The following is a 20,960-nucleotide window of genomic DNA, read 5'->3' on the forward strand; positions in this document are numbered from 1 at the left end:
AATCCCACCCCCACCCCCCAGTCCCCCCCACCCCCACTTATCCGTACCTTATATTAGCACTGCTGGCTACGTACGGGGTGAAAGAAGTTCAACGTACATCGTCATCATCACTGTCAACTCGGCACACGCTGCCGCCGCACAGAAGTTCGCTCGCTCTCGAATGGAGAGAGTCGGCGCCAACAATTGCCCAAGTTCTGTGGTCCTCTATATATTATACTCTTAGGTTTTTTCGTAAAGTCACGTAGGAAAAATTACATAATAAAGTATAAATAATAGAAATAAAATTATAAATCACAATTTATAATTTATAACTTTTATAATAATTTATTATTTTATTTCTATTATTATTTATATTATATTATTTTTACTTTTATTATAATTTTTTTCCTACGTGACTTTACCGAAAAAACCTAAGAGTATGAATCCTTGCAGTCACGAAAGCTTCAAATCTAGAACCTCTATATATTATTGCGTTTTCGGTCAATTAACGAGCCTTTCCACATGGGAGGAAACCGGAGAAAGCCCATGCGTGTGAGCGAGGGGGAAACACTCTGCCGCCTTCTCCAGGCGAGCCAGGCGTATGGCACTTCCCCGACACCCACGGCAAGAGAATCTCACAACACATGCGTGTGATCCACCAACCCTCGCTGCTGCTGCTGCCTCCACACGGCGTGTTGGTTCGCCGCAGCCGCGAGCAGCAGCAGCTGCGCGGCCGTCACCCCGCGTGGTCACAGCGCTCCCTGGTGGCGCAATCGGAGCGTGACGTGTCCGCTCCAAAGGAGGAGGAACTAGGGAGGGGTCCGTTGCCCGAAACGTCGGCCCGATAGACAACGCTCTGCTCGAGGGCAGCGCCGGTGCAGTTGGCGCGTGCCGGGCCCCGGTGCGAGGGCGTGCATCGTGGGGCCCTCCCCCGTCGCACCGCCGATTAGCGCGGATGGCTACGTACGGCGCGGAAGAAGTTCGGCATTCAGGTGCATCGTTGGTGCTGCGCGCAAAACAACCCGCACGCGACGCACGGCGCATCCACTCCCTGCATTTTAATAAGAGAGAGAAATGCCATTCAATAAATTAGTGCTCATTAACATATGCCAACAAATACATACGTGTACACTGACAGTTTTGTTGTTCAAAAAATCAAAATATCAATTTGGTAAACGTGGTGCAGCATTCGGCAAGCGATCGCCGGTGATGGCGGGCACGCTTCACGAGCGGAGAGCATGGCCGCCAACTCCACCTCCACGTGCCGCACACGCAGCCTTCACGGGGGTACATCCACGGCATGTCCTTAGCGTGTCCTTAGCATGTCCTTAGCGTGTCCTTAGTGTGTCCTTAGTGTGTCCTTAGCGTGTCCGGTGTCCAGGATGGGGTACCCACACGGCGTGTCACACCGACGCCGTGCGCTCGGCCCCCCGGTGACGTCCGAACAGAGACCCTCGCCGCCCTTCCGTCTTGCCCAGTGGTGAGGGTGGTGAGGGTGGTGAGGGTGGTGAGGGTGGTGAGGGTGGTGAGGGTGAGGGTGGTGAGGGTGAGCGTGGTGAGGGTGAGGGTGGTGAGGGTGGGGGTGGTGAGGGTGAGGGTTTGTGGTGAGGATTTGTGGTGAGGATGAGGGTGAGGATGAGGGTGAGCGCAAGGATGAGATGTGAGCGGTGAGGGTGAGGCGTCTAATGAGGGGGAGGGCTGGATGGTGAGGGTGAGGGTCGAGGATGAGGGTCTTCGGGAACATGGCGAGTGATCGTGGTGAGGATACTCGGGTTGGTGGGGATGGTGAGGGTGGTGGGGATGGTGGGGATGGTGAGGCTGGTGAGGGTGGTGAGGGTGGTGAGAATGGTGAGGGTGGTGAGGCTGGTGAGGCTGGTGAGGGTGGTGAGGGTGGTGAGGATGGTGAGGATGGTGAGACTGGTGAGGGCGGTGAGGGTGGTGGTGAAGCTGGTGAGGATGGTGAGGGTGGTGAGACTGGTGAGGGTGGTGAGGGTGGTGGGGATGGTGGTGAGGCTGGTGAGGGTGGTGAGGGTGGAGAGGATGGTGAGGGTGGTGAGACTGGTGAGGGTGGTGAGCTGGTGAGGGTGGTGAGGGTGGTGAGGGTGGTGGGGATGGTGGTGAGACTGGTGAGGGTGGTGGGGATGGTGGTGAGACTGGTGAGGGTGGTGAGGGTGGTGAGGGTGGTGGTGAGGGTGGTGAGGGTGGTGGTGAGGCTGGTGAGACTGGTGAGGCTGGTGAGGGTGGTGAGGGTGGTGAGGGTGGTGAGGGTGCCCGCCCCGTGTCTACCCGAGCCCCAGGCTCTGCAGCAGGATGGGCACGCCGCCCACGGCAGTGACTCCGATGGTGGCGTACGTCACAAACTTGTAGGGGACCTCCACCTGCAGGCGGCGGCGCGACTCGCCGTCCAGCGGGGACACGCGGCACGCGCGGCACACGGCACGGAGACACACCGACTTCACCACCTACACGGGGGGGGGGGGGGGGCGGGGGGACACGGGGGGGGGGGGGGACACAGACTTCACCATCTACACGGGGGCCCTAGGGGGGTCCACCTTAATCTCACGTTTAGACCGACAGCATCAATCATGGGTGCCGACGACGACGACGCAGAGCCCTACCTGTCTCGTGACGACCACCACGGCGATGCCGATGCCGAACCTGGCGAGTGCCCGCACCACGCCGTGCGGCGTGATGTCGGGCAGCGCCAACGGCGCCGCCGCCGGGCCATGCGGCTCCGCGTCGTAGCCCAGGCGCCGGGTGAGCCAGCCGGCGAGGAGGCCGCCGGCGCCGGCGCCCATGATGATGGTGGTGTCGCCGCGCGCCGTGCTCCAGTGGTCCAGCTCGGGGTAGTAGAGGCACAGCAGGAAGGGCGCCAGCAGCACGAAGGCCGGGGAGAGCGGCGACGACAGCACCAGCTCGTCCAACACGTCCCACAGCGGGTAGGACACGGCGATCATCACCGCCGTGATCGTCACGCCGCTCACCACGTCCTGCACACGCAGCACACGCAGCACACGCAGCACCGTGGGTGGGTGAGTAGGTGGGTGGGTAGATGGACAGGGGGACAAACTGGTAGATGAACAGATGGATAGCTGGACAGACAGACGGACAGGTTGATAAATAGTTGGATGGACTGACGTCAACAGGTGGGCAGATGAACAGACAAGAGGATAGACCGACAGAAGAAGGATGCACCACATTACGTCAGCCGTCGGGTTTGCTTGACCATACTTCACCACTGCGGTCAGTATAGATTGGGGGACCCGGGACGGGATCAGATACAACTCACAACCGGCGGTCGGCTGCGGTTCGCAGCGCGGCACGCGGCCCACTGTGTGACCGCTCGCCCCCATCGCACCGTGACACCCAGAGGACCGCTCGTCGTCCTCACCGTCCGCATCGTTCACAATCGACCCGCTGCTGGATGACGGCCACCCCGAGCCGTCACCATCGCTCACGACCCGCGGCATAACGATCCCACCGCTCCATCTCGGACGCCGTGCCGGGCGCCACCGCCCCGCCCCCCGACCGGGCCGCCACTCCCATGGGCACGATCGGTCGCTCTCCTCACGCGCCCGCCCGGACGACGTCTCGCGACCTGCCCGGCACGTTCCCCAACGCCCGCAGGAGGAGTTGCGTCACGGCGAACGTGTCCCGTCGGCTTTCTCGTCCGCCCAGTTCAACCCGAAACACCGGGCCGGGTGGCGCCCTGCTGAACCCCATCACCCCCTTCGCCCCCCCCCTCCTCCCCCCAAGCCAAGCCGGCCTCGGAGTTCTCACGATCGTGGACAGGAGGTGTCTTCTGTACCCTGAGAACGTCAACTCACTCCACCTGAGGGCGCATTTCGTTCCCAGGCAGTGGGCCAAACTTACACCCCCATGCACAATTCACGGCATTCTGTATGTCTCTCTCTCTCTATCGCTCTTGGAAAGGGAGCGAGATCAAATCCTGGATGGGGGTTGACATAGCCGGTCGTCTCGCTGGATAACCTCGCCATAGGAATGTGGAATTTCCACCACTGGCTCAGAGTTGTAAGTGGTGCCGTGAACACCAATGCCTCAGTGCTCATTCAAGCAGGAAACCGAACCGATATTTATAACTCTAAGAAGCTGGAAGTAAAATTATGCACGGAACCACATTTCACGCAAATGTTTTTTTTTGCGTGCAGGCAACGGTGACCGGCAGAGGCGCTTATCTTGCGGTGGCTTTGACCGTGATACAAACCCATGTCCTCAGCGGTGCTCTGACCCCTGACCCACGTGGCTACCTCACCTTGTTGTCATTCTTGGCAGCCAGCTACGCTCGTGCTTGGCAGTGGAATGAGCGTCGGCTAAAGGGGGGAATGCGCTGGGGGGGAACTCAACCTGGGCGCTCCGAAGCCACCGAGCTCCTCGCACACGGCTCCTCCTCGCTCACCCTCCCCGCACACGGCTCCTCCTCGCTCACCCTCCCCGCTTGCTCACCTCTATACACTCACCCTTCCTATACACTCACCCTCACTATACACTCACCCTCCCTTCCTCAGCCAATATGCCTACTCACCCTCCTGCCCCTGCGCTCCTTCCCATCCCGCTTGTGTCTCGCCAGCGCCCGTGCGTGGCCGGGCGCTATATAAATAATGAATTACGAAGCCGCACGACGCCATTGCCCAACCCTTGGCTCCGCGGTTACCTGCAGCAGCGGCTGTGCTCGCCAGAACCAGTCGTACCTGTACCTTCTGCCCAGAAATACTAAACGGTGTGAGAAGAAACAACACGAAAACCCTAAATCGGCGCTAAACCAAAAAAAAAAAGGTGGCAGCCGTCGAGCTTGACCCGTCCAAGGGTTCGACCTCCACCCGGGGGTCGCGCCGGGTTCATCGGCGCACGTCCAGCCGCGACGAGATGGAGAGGCGAGATCGGATCGCCCGGGAGAGCGCGGCGAGGGAGGGGATGGCGCGAATCGCAACCACGGCCATCGCCGGGTGCTCGCTAGACGGCCGCGTCGGCCGATGGCGGCTAACCCGGGTGCCTCTGTCTGTTGTGCGAGGATCCTCACCAGCACCGTGTGCATGCCCGTGTAGAGCCGGCTCAGCGACACGAGCGCGCACACCAGAACGGCCACGAGCAGCCCCCATCCGTACGAGTACTGAGAGTGGGGGTGGGGGGGGCATAACGTATCAGAATGTGGCGTGCCCAGCTGGGCAAGCACCTGCAGACAGACAGACAGGCATGTGCGTGTGCGTGTACTGCTGTCACTGAAACTATGTGGAGCGGTGGCGTAGCGGTTAACGCGCTGCGCTACGAACCCGGAGACCCCGGTTTTATTGTTCCAGCTTAGGGCCACCAGTGACTAATATCTGAACCGGTCCGAGGAATGGCCCTAGGTCTTCTCAGCCTCAAATTAATATCTGGTGTGGTGTGTATTAACGTCGGTAGCGCAAATTGATGCCGGTCGTGCAAGGAAGGTGATGTCGGCAGTGCTGCAGTGCGATGCCGAGTTGCCCGCCCCCTCCCCTCCCACCTGGTAGCGACCGACGGTGGCCAGCAGGAAGCAGAAGGGGATGGCGGTGGCGGCCATGGCGTGCGTGGAGGGCATGCCGTACTCGGCGTCCACGCGCGTCTCCAGCTTCACCACCGGCGGGGAGGGCGGTCGGGGCCAGCGCAGCACGTCCTTGGAGGCCTGGCCCACGTACATCACCACCTGGGGATGCGGGGAGACAAATGTGACAACCGAATCGAGCTGACGAAGTGAATCGACGAGAAAGGAAACTCAAGACGGGCCCGCCCGGCAGGGAGGTGGCGGTGGAGATGGCGTGGGGAGAGGGTGCAGGTCACGGTGGGACACGGAGGCCCTCGCGAAACCCGAGATGCGAGATCCGCTCGCAACAAGAGCCCGCGGGACGACGCTCGCGCCGCGTCACCCCGGGCAACTGGCCGGCCGGCTACCGCGGCCATGTTGGTGATATCCCTCGGGGCGGCCCAGACATTGTTTTGAGACTCAACACTTCGTTGCGCAGTGGACTTTAAATTACTTTCCCTTGAGGTGGTTGGTTTTGCGATGCTCGACGGGGCACCCATTCTGACGGCCACTGTGCGTGTTTAGTCTTGTGACATCATCATGATCACAACCACGAACAACAACAACAACTGCCATTCGCCACTTAGTGGCGGTGACGTCAACACGGCGCTCGTGCCAGGTTATGTGCACTAAACCACCACAAACAGCAGCACCACCACCACCACAAGCGCCATAATCACTCTACCACCACCATCATCACCACCACAAACAGCACCACAACCACTCTATCACCACCATCATCATCACCACAAACAGCACCACAACCACTCTACCACCACCATCATCATCATCACCACAAACAGCACCACAATCACTCTACCACCACCATCATCACCACCACAAACAGCACCACAACCACTCTAGCACCACCATCATTCATCACCACAAACAGCACCACAACCACTCTACCACCACCATCATCATCACCACAAACAGCACCACAACCACTCTACCACCACCATCATCACCACCACAAACAGCACCACAACCACTCTATCACCACCATCATCATCATCACCACAAACAGCACCACAATCACTCTACCACCACTACCACCGTCACAAGCAGCAGCAGCAGCAGGTTGCTGGGGTGTTGTCATTTTGGGTCAGCCGGCTCGAGGGGGCTGAGCCCTGTTTGACCCAAGGCCAAACAGGGCTCATCCTGGGTCCGAATCCAGGTTGCGGCCATGACTAAACCGGGTCCCCCAGTGTCGCGAGCTGATCGTATCGGCCTGGCGAGGCAAGTTCCGGGCGCTTGGTGTTACAACATTCTGTGGGGCACGTAAAAAGTCGTTTGGCGAGTGGGCATGAAGAGGCTGTTCGCGTGGCTTCAGAAGCGGTTCTGTGATGTCCTCTTGCTGGGCCGTCTTCTGACACGAGCTCGTGCTGCTCAGGAGCTCCCAGTGGGATGTGTACGGGAGGATTACTGGACATGTTTTGACACTTGCAAAATCGAGATATAATTGGCTTCCTGTTTTTTTACGTTCATGGAAACTGTGCAGCAACTATTTAAGTTATTACATTTTAACTACTGCGGAGGGTTGTCTGTACTGTATGTATTGTACACCGGCCTGGTGGCTTGCAGCAATCAGAAGGTCATGAGTTAAATTCCTGGTTAGGGGTCGACTCAACCCATCTTCCCTCCGGGGTCGATAAAATCAGTAACCACTCTGTGGGGAAGCCAACGTAGGTTGTCAAATGAACAGACTCGCTCCCGCCATAGGAAGGTGGGATTTCCACCGGCTACTTAGCGTTGTACACCAGAGATGAGCGCACCAACGCCCCAATGTTCACTTGAGCGGGAAATCACTTTGACAAGTGCAAAGGTCCCCTTACAGAAGCTGTCCGTGTGCTGTTGGCCACCGCCCGTTAAGGGTGGCAAGGGATGACTTTACCGAAAAAACTTAAGAGTATGAATCCTTGCAGTCACGAAAGCTTCAAATCTAGAATTAAGGGATGATAGCTCGCATACTCTGGACCGGTTGCGGCATCATTGCCTCGTCAGCAGTCAGGCTCTGGGCGGTTGGTGGGTTGTGCAAAACACTTTTATACACATTTCTTTTATGTGCAGCGACACATTTGAGAAGGAGACGTGTTGTATATATGCCTATTTGTGTGTTTCGTTGTTATCTCAACCCTAGCAGGCCGCTTGTAGATGGAAGAATGCCAGGCTTCTGTTCTCGTGTCTGCCTGTGGGCCCCGTAACCACGGCGACCCGGCTTGTGGTTGCCGAGGTGGAGGCCGCAGCCTAGGCCCCATTACTTTGTGCTCCAGAGCAACACTGCTGTTAATCTTTAACCTCTTCGTGAGCGCCAGCAAAACAACACAAACAAAACGCTTCCCAAATTTGGCGCAGACTTCCAAAGTTCCTCGCCACTGAGTAGGCGGCGCGAAAGAAGCTCAACATGCCTACATAATACAATGTTTTTCGTTTAAATCATCAACCGCTTAATTTATACCGCTTTCCATCGAGCGTTGTGAATGGACACAGCGCAGTCTGTGGCACGGCGGGACCGCGTGTGGTGGGGTAAAGTGTGGGCTGCTCTCTCAGGCCCTCTCACGTGAAGCGACACAAACGATTATCACGGCTGATCGTGGACGAACGGAGGGCTTCTGTCGAGGCGAGCCAAGCCTCTGCAGTACTTTGCGGGACAGAATCCGTGCACGGCCTCGCCCCCACATCGTAAACTCGGTCTCGGTCTTGGCTAAGTGTATGCCATTTAACTGTCCGATTTAAACTTCCCGTTGACGGGCCGTGCGCTCAACCTGTTCTGATGTCTATGCAAAACAAAAAATAAAAAACTGCGCAGGTCTGTGGGTCTCGCGTGTTAAGTCCGTGCCAGTCTACGCCTGCCCCCATCAGTCTGTGGCAGCATGCGCCGCAAGATCCAGCTCTTCCTTCTCACTCTCATCTCACCTGCCCATAAAGGTCGTTTGCGTTTGACCTTCAGTTCTCTTCGTAGGCGTTATGGGTCCTCTATGCTAAAACTAAACAGTGTTTTTATTTTATCTCACCGGGTAAGGCCCACAGAGTTATGCAGCTCTTTTTAAGAAGCGACACGGACACAAATGATAGCTCAACGAAGTGGCTTATCATCATCACGTGGACATTTATCGCAGCCAAATACTCGAAACACACCTTGATTCTAACCGTGGAGAGAAAAAGCGTAGGACATGGAGAAGAATCCACGTGACCACGGGAAGAGAGACGCACACTCGAAACATGTTAATGGGTCTCTACGCGAGTCTAAGGTTTCTCTATGAATGAATGGTTCTCCGTGTACGTTTATGGTGTCTATGAGTTAATGGATTTCTGCCCAAGTCTTTGTTGTTGCGTAGTACTTATTAACACCCGAGTTCCCCCTTGCGAAAGTGCCTTTTGTGCTGGGCTCTCACGCGATCATAAGCGGCGGCTCTGGCTTGGGTGCTGCGCTGCACTCGGACACGCACAGCGCGTGGGGAGCGTGAACCCAGAACATCTCGGCTTAAACAAACCCTCGCCACACTCCCTCGCCACGCTCACCACACTCCCTCACCACCCTCGCCACACTCCCTCACCACCCTCGCCACACACTCTCACCACCCTCGTCACACACTCTCACCACCCTCACCACCCTCACCACCCTCACCACCCTCACCACCCTCACCACCCTCACCACACTCTCTCACCACACTCTCTCACCACACTCCCTCACCACCCTCACCACACACTCTCACCACCCTCACCACTCTCACCACACTCCCGCACCACCCTCGCCACGGTGAATTTTCGCACCGCATTAACTCTCCTCATGTTTTTTTACGTCCGCTCTCTCCCCTCTCTCTCGTAAAACGGGGCGCGTGCAGCGCGCCGCTCACCTGGTCACAGCCCGTGACAGATTGGCCGATCATCCGCCGTGCGAGAGACGCGCGATATCGAGCGGCCGTGACGCGTCTACAGAACCTTCGGACTTTGAGCCCCGACGTGCCGTGCTCTCGGAGTGGCCACGCTCTCCGTCGCGATGGGGCCCCGCCCGGGCCACCGCTCGTGAACCCGGCGTGCGTCCCCCCACCCCGAGCCCCATCGCGATAAGTGCCTGGTTCTAAACTTGGATTTATAACGACCAAATCCAACTGTGGATACAGGCCAAGCAGAACTCCATTTTGTCCCTCCGCGTAACACAGTGTGTGTTAGTCCATCAGAATGTTGCTAGGCAAGCGATCTCCAGACCTTCTGGGTCTCATCAGCAGTCGGGCTTGTATAACTGCTGTTGAATTGCGAGATGCTATTAGCGAGAGCCACCCACCATCTGTTTTATGTATGCTGAACTTCTTTCGGACCATACATACGAGGTGCTGGGTGGCTCAGATTAGCTTGGCCAGTGGCTGGCTCAGGCTGACATGCCGCTTGCTTTATTGAAACACAGCCGCTGCAGTGGAAGCTCTAGGAGACGCGGTGGCTCGCGGCGCCACCGCTGTTGTTTCACCCAGGAGGGGAGGCTTCACCGAGCCTCGTGACTCTCTGGCAGGAGGGGTCCTGCCAAGCTTTCCCAGGAAGGGGGCGATGCTGCTGCTGCCGCTGCTGCCGCTGCTGCCACTGCTGCCCCTGCAGTGTGCGATCCCAATTGAGTAATTCGTGGGTAATGTTTGAAAAAAAATTACGGTGACGCCGGAACGCAACGGCCGTGCTCCCCATGGAATGAACGACGAACCTCGGCAACGAGAGGCGAACGCTGCCACCACGAGCAGGCCGACGCGATGTGTGAACCCTCGGACGCGTCGGTCTACGGCGCTCCGCTGCTGTTGGTGGCGGCGGTCGTGGTGACCTTACGACCTGGTTTCTGAACGTGACACTGCCTCGTTAACTGGAACCGCACTTGTTCGCGGATTGCGCCAGCTTGCCCCGCTGCCACGTGTCCTCCGCGCGCTTCCGCTGAGGGCACGGTATCGCCAATTGCGTTGAACGTAGGGGGGGGCCGTAATTTGAACGGAGCGCTCTCGCCAATGGCATCTGGTAATCCAGCGGCGCGTGTGTGACAAGCACGACTCGGCTGATGAGAGACAACCCAGAAGCTCAAAACCGGTCCAGAGTTTGCCTGCTTGCTGAAACAAATACCAGTTGTTCCTATTTGGTTTGAAAGCCAATAAATCGGCCGACAGACTAAAACACATTTTGTTACGGGTGCTTGTGTGCTCCGCTCACGAGCGGAGGAGGGCCTGGCTGCTCAGATCCGCTGGGCAGGAGAGGCCATGTGGGGGGGGGGGGGGACGGACACCCACCATCCACACGCCGAGCAGTCTGCGCGCCACGAAGGGGTCGAAGTTCCAGAAGCAGAAGGGCATGAAGGTGATGTAGAAGACCTCGCGGCCCAGCGTGGCACCCGCCAGGAATAGCCAGTAGAGGAAGCGGCTCCGCACCTTGTAGGTCAGGACCTGAGCGACGACAAAGACCCCCCCCCACACCGTTAACCGACAACTGCGGTGCTGGGAAAGCTGCGAGCGGGTGGGCGCGTGAATCGAGGTGGGAGAGACACCTCGACCGCCCCACTCCGGGCTTCGTCGAGTGGCGAACCCGGGAACGTATTTGTGAGCCGACAAAGCGAACAGCTCAACCACGGTGCCGATCGCGCCGAGCCCATGAATCACAAACAAGGAACCACCCTCATGACAGAATGTCGCGACTGTCAACAGCTCCTCAAGTGGAACAAAATATAGATAGCGGGCGACATTTCAGCCAACAGTCCGTTCTTCAGAGCGCACCACTGATTGGCACGGTTGGCTATGTATGGTGCGAAAGAAGTTCAACATACATGCATACATAGTGAAGGCCCGTTGCACAAACCATTGTTTATTATGTTACCATTTTAAGGCCACATAGTAGGTTATTGTTGACATGGAATGTGTTCAGTTTGTTATTGTTGTTATGTATGCACCACTGCCAATGCAGCAGTGGCATCATCACCGGTATTATCTGTTGTAAGAACAATAATCGTGCAGGTTTCTGGGAAGAACAAAAATAACCACGTGTCTGCCTGTACGTGTGTTGAATTTCTTTCACACCGTACGTAGCTAACCGTGCTAATCGAAGGTGCGGGGGAAGGACTACAATCAACATCGTCAGTTTGAACGCAGCAGTGTAAACATCCCACAGCCGCCACGGGGCCGAGACGAGGAGAGCGTGCAGGAGGCCCACCGCCGTGATGCGGCGCACACCCAGCGGGCCGATGGTGGCCCGCCGGCCACGGTGACGCAACGGTGGAACGGCATCCCGGCCTCGCGCTTCCACGAAGACGACACCCCCCTCGACACCCACCCGTGCCCCCACCCCCCCAATGGTGATTTCAATGAAGGGGGGAACAGAAAACAGATTCACGTCGATTGCTCAGCTCGCGCGTCGCGTCGCGTGTGCGCCGTTAGTCCTTAGGCGAGGGTGGCGTGTGCGGTGGGGTAAACTGTGGGTACTCCCGTTTATCTACTCTCTGGGGCGGGCGACAGTCCGGCCTCTTCTCGCAGGAGGGTCCTGCGAGGTTGTCGCGGTAGTGGGGGGAGGGGTGACGATTGCGATGTTTCCCAACGTCATAATTTGCGGGGAATTTGGAAAATAGTCACCGTGGAGCCGGAACACCATGGCCTACCCGTCGACATGTGCTGCCACGGGATATTGAATGCCCACTGCGAAGCAGATGCCGCGTGGTAGTATTTCACTGTTGGTGCTGCACACACGCCACTGCAGATTGAACCAGGGCGGCCCGTCGAGTTCAAACCGCCAACATCTGCAACAGCGTTCTTCACTCATTTTCAGAGGGGGAGGGCCACTTTCGCCGCTAAGACGTCATCAGTGTGGTGAGGGCCGCCACGCCATTTGAAACCATTGAGGTTTGTGACGGCATCACCACGACGCTGATGACGCTGACGATGGGGTTGTGTTTTCACCATTCGTGTTTTGTGGGGGGGCACGCTGAAGGCCACCAGGGGCCTGCCAGGTGCCCGCGGGCCTTGCACTGGAGGGCGAAGCAGTGGACCGAGTCGCTCTCTGCAGCAATGCTCGACCCCCGTCAACCCCCAACCCACCGCAGCTCGAGATGGACTCGGCTTGGCAAGAATAAACGCAGCGAGCTGTGCAAACACCGGCGCTGGAGAGACAAAGGCGGCTGCGGGCGTGGCCACACCACGACGCTCGCTCACGGCTTCGTATCGCCAGAGAGCCCACTCGGCTGTCGGGGTCTCGCCATTTGTACGTGTGTGTGTACGTCTGCATGTGTGTGCGTGTGTGTGCGTGTACGTGTGCATGTGTGTGCGTGTACGTGTGCATGTGTGTGCATATACGTGTGTACGTGTGTGTATGTGTGCATGTTTGTGCATGTGTGTGTGTACGTGTGTATGTGTGTGGTAGCGGTAGTGTAGTGGTTAGCGTGCTGCGCAATGAACCTGACGACCCGGGTTCGATTCCCGAGCACGGTCTACACCAGTCACGATTATTTGAACCGGTTCTGGGCCTCCCCTAGGTTGACTCAACCTCAAACGAGTACCTGCTGCAATGTGCAAAACATCGCCACTCGGGAGACAAAGGCGGCCGGGCGTGGAGCTGGCCACCCACCCACCCCCTCGTGTGCCGTTCCGCTTGGCCCATGAGCGTGGCCGGGCTAGACGGGGGGGGGGGGGGATATTTGCCTGCGACTGTATCCGTGTGTGTGTGCGCGGTGTGTCGACGGCGGTGGATTACAGCTCAGCAAACAGCAGCGGGCAGTCTCCTCGGCTTTCCTCACCGTGGCGGGGGGTCGCTTGCGACGGTGCCGACTTTGCCTGTGACTGTGATTTACCCTCCTGAGATTTACCCTCCTGAGATTTACCCTCCTGCGATTTACCCTGCTCGCTCCCACAGTGTGCGCGTCAGTGCTGCTGTATTATTTTGTTGTTTATTGTTTAAGTGATTTGTTTACCTTTGCTTTGCACTCCTATTGTGTATGTTTTTACATTGCTTGTTGTTGTAACGTTCTGACCCGCCCCTTCTTGACATTTGTCAAAAAAAGCTTTATAGCTCATCGGATTCTCCCAGCGTGACAAAATCGTACGACTCCGAGACCCGAATCCCCAGCAGTTCCTCCTCGCTGGCCACGCCATGGGGGGGGGGGGGGGTAGAGACGCGGCCGCGAGTGACGCCGACAGTGACAGTGAACGTGACGAGTGCGCAGCAGACGAAGCACCGAGGAGGAGGGGCTCAGCCAGAGGTCTCACACCGACCGCTCTCAGCAGAGCGACGGGGCTCTGTGCCGGGCGGCGTCACAGCCACAGAAGGGCCGGGGGCCTGTAGTCTGTAGTCGCGTGCAGGAGACGGACTATGTGTGTGTATGTATGTCTGTGTGTGTGTGTGACACTGTGTGTGTGTATGTCTGTGTGTGTGACACTGTGTGTGTGTGACACTGTGTGTGTGTATGTCTGTGTGACACTGTGTGTGTGTATGTCTGTGTGTGTGACTATGTCTGTGTGTGTGTGTATGTTGGGGAGCGGTAGTGTAGCAATTAGCGCGCTGCGCTAAGAACCTGGCGACCCGGGTTCGATTCCCGCTCACGGCTAACACCAGTGACGATTATCTGAACCGGTCCTGGGCCTCCCCTAGGTCGACTCAGCCTTAAATGAGTACCTGGTGCGGTGTGTAAACATCGCCACTGGGGAGACAAAGGCGGTCGGGCGTGGTGCTGGCCACCCAACCCCCTCGTGTACCGTTCTGGCCTTCATAGGTGCTCGCTAACAGCACTTGCCCCTACAGTCTGTTAAGGCTATACGGGGGATCTTTGATCTTTGTATGTCTGTGTGTGTGACTATGTCTGTGTGTGTGTGTGTATGTCTGTGTGTGTGACAGTGACAGTGTGTGTCAGTGTGTGTCTGTGTGTGTGTTTGTGTGTGTGTGTATGTCTGTTTGTGGAGACGGAACTACGTGGGGGGTCGGGCAACATAGTTGCATTGCAGTCAACCCACACGGTTTACCCCCTATTCTTATACAGGGAAACTGCGTTTTCAGGTCCATACGGCGTGCAGCCGTTTCAATACGGCAACATGTTTTGTTGTCTATTTGTTTGTGTTTGTACTTTGCGATGGGACTTTGTAGGATGAACGTTGAGATTGAAAGGGCACTGGGTGACTAATAATGTCCTGAAATGGTCTGCAACAATGTAGGGCACCGAGAAGGGGTTGACAGCTCTGGAGTTGGCTGTTTGGGGGTCCGTGTCGTTCCGCCGTGGAGATGGAGCGACTCGTAGCCGTGGTGGGGGGTGGGGGGTGAGCGGTGCGCTCGGCGTCAGTGGACGCGGCTTCTCCTCTCGGCCCCGAGGGAGCCTCGAGGGAGCCCCGCAACGCGCACGGCGCCCAACCGCCGCTCACAGCCACCGCGCAACCACGGCGACTGGGATATTGAGACCCGGTTAAGTAAACACGTTTAGCTGCTTCCTTCAAGCCGCGGAGAGAAAAGAGAGAATGTTTTGGACGCTGTCCACGGCGAGGCTTGGAAGCGTGTGCGCGTGTGTGTGCGTGTGTGCGTGCGTGTGTGCGTGTGTGCGTGCGTGCGTGTGTGCGCGTGTGTGTGCGCGCGTGTGTGTGCACTAGCGCCGTCCGCCCGTATCGTGGGGTCACCATCACTGGCGTCAAGTTGGTCCAATGCGAGCGAAACTTTGCAGGAAAGTGGCATTGTTATTGGGAACTCGACTTGGAGAAACCCGGCCACATTGATCAAATCAATACCCGAGATGCGTGGGACTAGATCCAGAGCTAAAAGGAATAAAGTACTTGGCAAATGCGCCAACGCGTGCCAGGACAGGCTCGTGTTGGCAAGCGTTCCACGACCTTCCGAGCAATGTCTTCATCCATCCAGCAGCACTGTACTGTGTTTGTCTAAGCAGGCAAAGGCTAGGACCGGTTTATACCTTCATGGCCTCATCAGATGCGTCAGGTTTTGAGGGCTGAGAGGCAAACAACAACAACAACAGCTAATAACAACAACAACACACTGAATAATCTCAGCACTAGAGCTCCCTTCCTGGGCCACTCCGCCTGCACCCCCCACCCCACCTTCTCCCTCTGCATTTAAATGTCTCCTTTATCCTCTCCCGGCTTTATCAACCCCGCGCCTTTACACACCCTCCATTGTGCTTCCTTTGTGTGAGCGAGCGAGCTGGTAAATGACGTGGGAAAATTAATCAGTGGGAAAATGAGTGGGTAAGTGAGTGGGCAAATGGGTGAGTGGACAAGTGAGTGAGTGGGCAGGTAAGTGACAGGGTGAGTGGGTAAATGATTGAAAACGTGAGTGACTAAATGAGTGGGTAAGTGAGTGGGTTCGTTCGTGAGTGGACGGGTAAGTGACAGGATAAGTGGGCGACTAAGTGTGTGTGTGAATGGGTAAATTCGTTTAAAAGTTAGTGAGTAAATTAGGGGGTGAGTGTATGGGTAAGCGGGAGGGTTAGTGAGTGGGCAGGTGAGTGAGTGGGTTCGTGAGCGAGAGGGTGAGTGAGTGGGAAGGTAAATAAGTAGATAAGTGGGTGAGTGGGTTCGTGAGTGGGTATGTGAGTGGGTATGTGAGTGAGTGGGTAAGTGGGTGAGTGGGCGGGTGGGTAATTGAGAAGCGAGTGGGTGGGAGAGTCGCTTTCTCTTCCTGCACGCTCGCGCTCTCCCGTGTCCTCCTCTGCATCTCTCCGCACGTCACGCGGCGTCGCGTGATTTCCCAATGTGCCTATGAGCTACTGCACGTGTTGTTGCTGCTGCTGTTAAATGTGTGTTTAATTAGCATAACTCGTTCGATGAGCAATATTGTAATTAGATAAAACAGCCCATCGCCGCATACATTATATACTAGTAAGAGAAGCGTTTCTGTGCGAACCGTGAGTCTTTGAGCTGCGCTGTAAAATGAGAAGTGGATTCTGGGACGCTGGCTGTGAGTGAAATGAGGCGTGATCGCGGCTGAGACGCTCCACGTGAGGCGTGGTGGCTTAGACAGACACCCCCCACCGCCTGCTCCTCTCAACCTCCAAGCTCCTCACCCATCACCACCTCACATCCACAGAAATGTCTCTCTCCCCTCCTCTCTCCACACAACAGGCGGTGGTGCACAAGCGCGGTCAACGACAACACGGTTCCGTGTCCAATAACACCGTGGCCTCAAATTAAGAATGATAATAGCCGACGTTTCGGGCAACGGCCCTTCTTCACAGCACACGAATCAATATTCGTGAAGTAGTCGTTCTTGGGATGTACTGGGTCCCGTCGTGTGAACGGGACATTTCCACCAATGGCCCTCTGATTCGTCATAATTTAGTATCGTAATTCGCAACACGCTGTAATAGTGAGAACAATACAAACATTCACATCAAGTCATCATCGCTGCCTCGGTGTGATGGTCCGCACGCTGGACTCGCCACGCAGAGGGCACCGGTTCGATTCAACCTCCCGACGCGGCAGAAGAAACGACGGGAGCGAACTTCTTATCCCCTCCCCACCGCCACCTCTGTCCACCCAGCAGCAGAGTTCGTGGCTTCACAAACCACAGCCAGCCGATCGCTCGCGTGCGGTGTGGTAAAGTGTGGCTACTCCCACCTCTTCCAAGACGTATGGTCAACGTGGAAGAGCAGGCCAAATACCTGCCCCCCCACCACCCCACTGTATCTCGAGCTCCGTAGAGCATCGGCCCTTGCACCGGCAATGGCGTGAGCGGGCAGCTGCAGGGCTGCGCCTGGAGCCACTCGCCGTGCACACACCTCGTCTACACACACATCCTCGCCTACACACACACCTCGCCTACACACACACACCTCGCCTACTCACCACCCCAGGCTTGTGCTCGCCGCTCCCGTTCTGCAACCGCGCGCCGTCGCCGTCGCCGCCTTCCCGGTGCCCGGAACGCAGCCGAGGACCCGCGTCCCCCTGATTTGCAATACCATGATTGTTGATTCCATGAGCGGTGACCCCAGTACTCTGGATCCCATTATTCTGAGTCCCATTACTCTGTGTGCCATGATTCGTTATTCCATTAAGGGCGATGCCATTATTCTGCGTCTCGTGATTCGTAATCGCATGATCCGTGATTCCATTATCATGATTCTGTATTCCATGATCCGAGATCCCATTATTGGCGATTCCATTATTGACGATCCCATGATTCTGCGTCCCATGACTGGTGATCCCGTGATGATGCAGGGTGCCGTTGTTCTTGGGAGATGATTCCCAGGTCGCCTCCAGCCCGCAGAAGCGTTGGAAGTCCGCCACGAGTCGCGGGTCCTGCCACTGCGCGATGGAGTTCCCCATGTCCCGCCGTGAGCGCGAGAGCCGCCGTCACTGCCTGGCCGAGCAAAGAGCGACGAGCGAGGTCGAACAGCGCTGGCCTCTTACAGCCAACTCGGCATCGCCTCCAATTAGCTTCACCCGAGAGCGCTACGATGGCCTGGCTCAACTCTACGCGTGAACTGTCGGAAACCACAAGAGCCGTTCAAACGACACCGCGGGACACACAGACACGCACCTGTCCTAAGCTTTACACCGACACTACCCTCGCACCTGTACTTCTACCCTCACACCTGTACTTCTACCCTCACACCTGTACTTCTACCCTCACACCTGTGTCGAACTCACTCACACCTGTACTGGGGCAGAGCGCCGCAGCACACCTGCTCTGAGTGAAGTCACCCGAAGTTAAGACCGGTCCAGTCACGTGTCTCTCACCCCCCCCGCTCCACCACTCCACCCCCATGACTCACTCTCCCCCCACCGCCATGACTCACCACCCCCTTTCTCCCTCCATCCCCCCACCACCCCCTCCCTCCATCCCCCCACAACCCCCTCTTTCCACCCCCCATCACCCCCTCCTTCCACCTCCCACGACTCACCACCCCCTCCCTCCACCCCCCTCCACCCCCCACCATCCCCCACTACCCCCTCCCTCCACCCCCACCACCCCCCACGAAGCCCACGAGCTGCAGCGAGGCAGAGACGCAGAGCAAGGGTCAGACATTCCGCACGGGCACACACAGGGGCCGTCCATAAATGACGTCACGCACCTGGGGGGGGGGTCAGACATTTCTGACGATGTGTGACGAGGGGGAGGGTTGTGACGTCACATCAAAATGCGCAACTTTAAATAAATATAGACAACACGTTCTACTTAATTAAATAGACTTTTTAATAAATGTTTCTCCTACAACATCAGAGTGCAGCGCCACATTAAATACGCACTACAATGACAATAGTTTAAAGCGATTTGAAGCATGTTTATTTTCTTTGGGGGGGGGGGGTGGCAGAGCTTCGTGACGTCATATTTGAGGCGGGGGGGGTCTGACTTTTTGTGACGCCGTGTGACGAGGGGGGGGTCAAAAATCGTCCAAAATCGCGTGACGTCATTTATGGACGGCCCCACACTGCACTCGCGTGCTGGGGCAGTCCTCTCGCTCTGTGCCAGGCCACTTGCTTGCCCCGCGCCGTGCGAGTCATCGTGCTGGGTTACTCGGCCATGCGGCAGTCATTCCGCTCGCCGGTGCCGCCTCTCGCGGAGATGGGCTGGCGATGGCCGTGTGAGTTCAGTTCAGCGATGGAATTCGCAGCACTGCCCTCTGCCGACCGCCACGCGGTCCCTGCAGCAGCCTATAGCACCTGTTATGCACGGCGGTGATCGCCGCACATCCGAGCCTTGCCCGGGCTCACACCTGCATAGCTGTCGAGATCGGACGCAGTTCCGGGATGATTTTAATTAAACTGATAATCATAATAAATTTGATTTGTAAGGCGCCTATAATAAACGGGCGTGCGTGTAAAAGGGGAAGGAATGAGTGAGAAGTAACCGGGGAGAGAGCGAGACTCAAGACAGCAGCAAGAGAGCGAGATAGAGAGAAGAGAGGAGAGAGAAGAGAGAGGAGAGGGTCTCCCCACACAGGCGGTGGGGTCTTCAGTCGAGACTTGAAGTCTCCATCGAGTGCGAGCGCCTTGGCCTCCAGGGGTGGTGGTTGTTGTTGGTTGTGCACCACTGCCAACGCAGTGTCAGTTGCAGCATCAGCACCACCGCCACCACTGGGTGGCATCTGTGGATTTTTCGAGATGCGGTCGCATCTCCAAACGCTGCACCGTACGTAGCCAACCGCGCTAATTGTAGGTGCTAATCGGATGTTGACTATAGAGTGGCAGCAGTGGACACAGCCGAAAATGGAGGAGGGCGTACAGCCTGGACTTACATCAGGGCAGGGAGCCGAAAACACGGGCGGCTGGGGGAAGTGGGTTTTAGACAGTGGGGAGCGCAGTGGAGAAGGAGCGACCTCCCACTGAATGTTGATTGACATAAATCCTTGGTTACTGGAGCGCAGAGTGCATGGAGGGGAACAGGGTGAGAGGAGAGGTAGGAGAGTTCCGTCTCGTTTGTAAAGTTGTATTAACTCCAGATCATTCGGATATCGAGTTTGTGTGTGGCACAAATCATCGATCTTCACACGCACAAGTACAGCAAGTGTACAAATCGCCATATGTTTCCATCTGTACGGGGATAGAGTATTGCCCCCTCGCACAAGGCTTGGATTTTCTCCCGGTGCTCCGGTTTGCTCCGCACGTGTATATTAATAATATACACATCTCATCATTAGTTGGCTTTAAAATCATTTTCAAATACAAACCAAATGTAGCAGCAGCATAACCCTTTTGGAAAAGAGTCTTACGCCTCAAGCGTGGCTCTCCTGGATAATCAAATAATAATAATAATTGTTGTTGTTGTAAACAGAATGGAATGCCCTGTGCTCTCAGCCATCGCACCGAGGGGCGTCACCGCCCCCTAGCGGCGACTCGGAGCGCGCAGTGCCGTCAGGGCCTGGCGACTCGCAGAGCAGATGATTGATACCGCACGAGGAATCCCATGAGCTGTAAAGTTACAGCAACAAACAATACAAAAACACAGTAGGAGTGCAAAGCATATGAGAGGTAAACAAAGCACTTAAATATACATATACAAGTAAAACTAAACTATGTTTTATCCTACCAGGTAATTTGTATATTACCAGCACGGAGATCATACACGATTTGTAAGCTCGTCTCTCTCGCCATCTCTGTGTGTATGTGGAATATGTAGAACTTCTTTCGCGCCGTACGTAGTCAACCGTGCTACTCGAAGGTGCGGGGAAGGACAACAACAACAAGCAACAACACAACAACACAACAACACGCGGTTCTCTTTTGAAATCGTGCTGCTGCTGCTACAAGTGTCGTCATCTACGGCCCTTGGTCAATCCACTGCTGGACGAGGTCCCTCCCCATGACGTGCGCGTCGCGGGGGGTTATTTGACCATACTTCACCACGCTGGGCGGTGTGCGGGTTGGTGGTGAAGGCAGGGAGCGTCGACGCGCAGCACCCGTGTCGCGCAGGGCCTTGCCGATAGCCATCTGGCAGCTCACCAGCATTGATTCAAGCAGAGCCTGGAACTCTGCTGCTG

At 56.6% G+C, this 20,960-nt stretch overlaps 1 protein-coding gene across 1 annotated transcript; it reads right to left on the reverse strand.

Moving 5' to 3' along the window:
* Positions 1-1,022: 1,022 nt before the first annotated feature.
* SGPP2 (sphingosine-1-phosphate phosphatase 2) lies at positions 1,023-18,202 on the reverse strand. The gene is made up of 6 exons (XM_078607933.1): positions 17,326-18,202; positions 10,798-10,950; positions 5,483-5,662; positions 5,018-5,107; positions 2,598-2,969; positions 1,023-2,441 (listed from the first exon to the last, which is right to left on the reverse strand). The coding sequence occupies exons 1-6, from the start codon at positions 17,803-17,805 to the stop codon at positions 2,262-2,264; spliced, it is 1,455 nt and encodes a 484-aa protein (XP_078464059.1). The 5' UTR covers positions 17,806-18,202; the 3' UTR covers positions 1,023-2,261.
* Positions 18,203-20,960: the final 2,758 nt, after the last annotated feature.

Source organism: Lampetra planeri, chromosome 28, assembly GCF_965212315.1.
Source record: "Lampetra planeri chromosome 28, kcLamPlan1.2.h2, whole genome shotgun sequence".
Classification (NCBI taxonomy): Eukaryota; Metazoa; Chordata; class Hyperoartia; order Petromyzontiformes; family Petromyzontidae; genus Lampetra; species Lampetra planeri.

Bases quoted from the DNA above. Each gene is read 5' to 3' on its own strand.
- SGPP2 (XM_078607933.1), bottom strand. From the start codon at position 17,805: ATGGGGAACTCCATCGCGCAGTGGCAGGACCCGCGACTCGTGGCGGAC. The intron at 10,951-17,325 runs GTGAGTAGGCGA...GTCGTCGCTCAG, and splicing joins GCGAGCACAAGCCTGGGGTG to GTCCTGACCTACAAGGTGCG. The intron at 5,108-5,482 runs GTGGGAGGGGAG...CCCCACTCTCAG, and splicing joins CCACCGTCGGTCGCTACCAG to TACTCGTACGGATGGGGGCT.